General features: G+C 44.3%; 1 protein-coding gene across 1 annotated transcript in view; it reads right to left on the reverse strand.

Annotated features, from left to right (window-relative positions):
- Positions 1–750: 750 nt before the first annotated feature.
- LOC144539711 (uncharacterized) overlaps positions 751–1,932 on the reverse strand; it is an 8,290-nt gene continuing 7,108 nt past the window's right edge. The window contains exon 6 of the mRNA XM_078285611.1: positions 751–1,153. Coding sequence (XP_078141737.1) covers positions 873–1,153 — 281 coding nt within the window. The 3' untranslated portion in view covers positions 751–872. The remainder of the gene's footprint in view (positions 1,154–1,932) is intronic.

The following is a 1,932-nucleotide window of genomic DNA, read 5'->3' on the forward strand; positions in this document are numbered from 1 at the left end:
TTTCTGACCGCTAGAAGCCGCGACTTGGGTGTGTTTTTTCAACAAAAAAAAAAAAAAAATCAAATAATTAAATGAATATCATAAACGTGCTATGACTAGTCGACGAACGGCTTGAACTAACGACTACTAGTCGACTAGGAAACTCTTTGGTCGGGGGCAGCCCTAGTGTAAATTAAATAAGAAACTGAGCTCCAGTCATCCCAACCAGACTTTCTCTGCTTTATCTTTGTTTCCGTCGTCTCTGTGTTCGCCGCTAGTTTCTACAAAACAAGCGTACGAATGACTCTGATTGGCTGAACGGACGCTGGCGAATCTGTTTGACCAGAAAAAAGTTCAGCTGGGTTGAACTTTCTGTCAAAACGGATGAAAATCGGACAGACGGAGCGACATCAGTCCTGAATTAAATGAACAGAGACGGACAGACAGCGGATCAGTGCGGGTTCGAACCCTGGCAGCAGCTTTCTGGATGAGCTGCAGTTCCCTAAGAGCTTTTCTAGAGAGAGAGACCAGTAAAGACACTGTCACAGAAGTCAAGCCTACTAAAAATAAATGCATGAATAAGTTTTTCGAGGTCCTTGGACATGAATTCGTTAATTCTTGCTATATTTTTGAGGTGATAGTAGGCAGATTTAGTAATTGTCTTGATGTGGCTGTTAAAGTTTAGGTCAGAGTCCATAACTACACCGAGACCTCTGACGATATTGGTTTAATTACTTTAATGAAGCATCTGATGTTTTATTTTCTAACCTGGAAACCTTCTGCTACCACTTGCTTTCTGTCAGGAAACAAACAGACTGGAGAGTGAATCAAAGAGTGAGTCCAGAGTGAGTTTGGCCACTGCAGCGTTACACCAGAACATCTCAGATATTTCTTCATAGTGTGTTACGTTGATTATCTTTAACAGACTTTGATTCATCGACTTCTCCTCTCTCCATCTTTATCTGGTGGTTCGCTGCAGAATAAGAACACATCTTGTTGTCGTCGAGGTCCACGGAGCTTCCTCTGCACTTGGAGATGAACTTCCGGTGGAGGAAGAAGACAACCAGACCCAGGATGATGATGATGATGATGATAGCAGCTGAAATGCCAAACCTAAGACCAAACGTGACTCGATCTGGGCACCAGCTACCGAGGCAGGTCAAGGTGGAGTTCACTGAGAGAGAGGAGAGGAAGACGAGAAGAAAAAGTTTCACTACATGACCGGTGTTTCAGGCCGTGAGACAGGAGCTTTTTTCTCCTGCTCAAACACAAAGAAACAGAGAGAGCAAGAGGTCAAAGGGCGCAAGGAGAGTGACATCATTCTCATGGCTATGCAGCACAAAGTACAGCAACAACAAAGATGCTTATCTGAAGTAAAGGGGACAATGAGAATAAGAATGGAGCAGATCCCACATGAGAATCAATTATACTTTCTGAAAAGCATTAATTTATGTTTTCTCCTTTAAAGACCCGATCCTCATACAACTTGCATCAGGTTGATACTGCTTACTGTGATATTTACTATAAATTTAACAAAGTAAAGATCTTCGTCAGCCTCAGAAAGGCGTTAAACTTTATTGTGGAGTAAAAAGCATCAAGGGGTTTCTGCTCTGTGTGTTGAGGAGACTGCAGTTTGTTAGGTGTGGTTTCATGACCTGTAGTGAGAGACCCTAACCCCCGACATGAGCGCAAGACCGAGAGTGACTGAGCGAGTGTGTGTGTGTGTGTGTGTGTGTGTGTGTGTGTGTGTGTTTGGGCACAGCCACACGCAGGCGGCGCCCCCCAAGTGTTTCCTGCCCTTGAAGCTACCGATGTCGCCTAGGCCAGAAAAAGCCCCTGGTCGAATTCAAACACTCAAAACCACAATAACAATAACCACCCTCCTCTTCCTCTTCCTCACACTCACACCCAGGTTTCTACACAGCTGCTCGCCCCAAAATAACACGAGAGAAA

The sequence above is a fragment of the Centroberyx gerrardi genome, chromosome 9 (assembly GCF_048128805.1).
Source record: "Centroberyx gerrardi isolate f3 chromosome 9, fCenGer3.hap1.cur.20231027, whole genome shotgun sequence".
NCBI lineage: Eukaryota > Metazoa > Chordata > Actinopteri > Beryciformes > Berycidae > Centroberyx > Centroberyx gerrardi.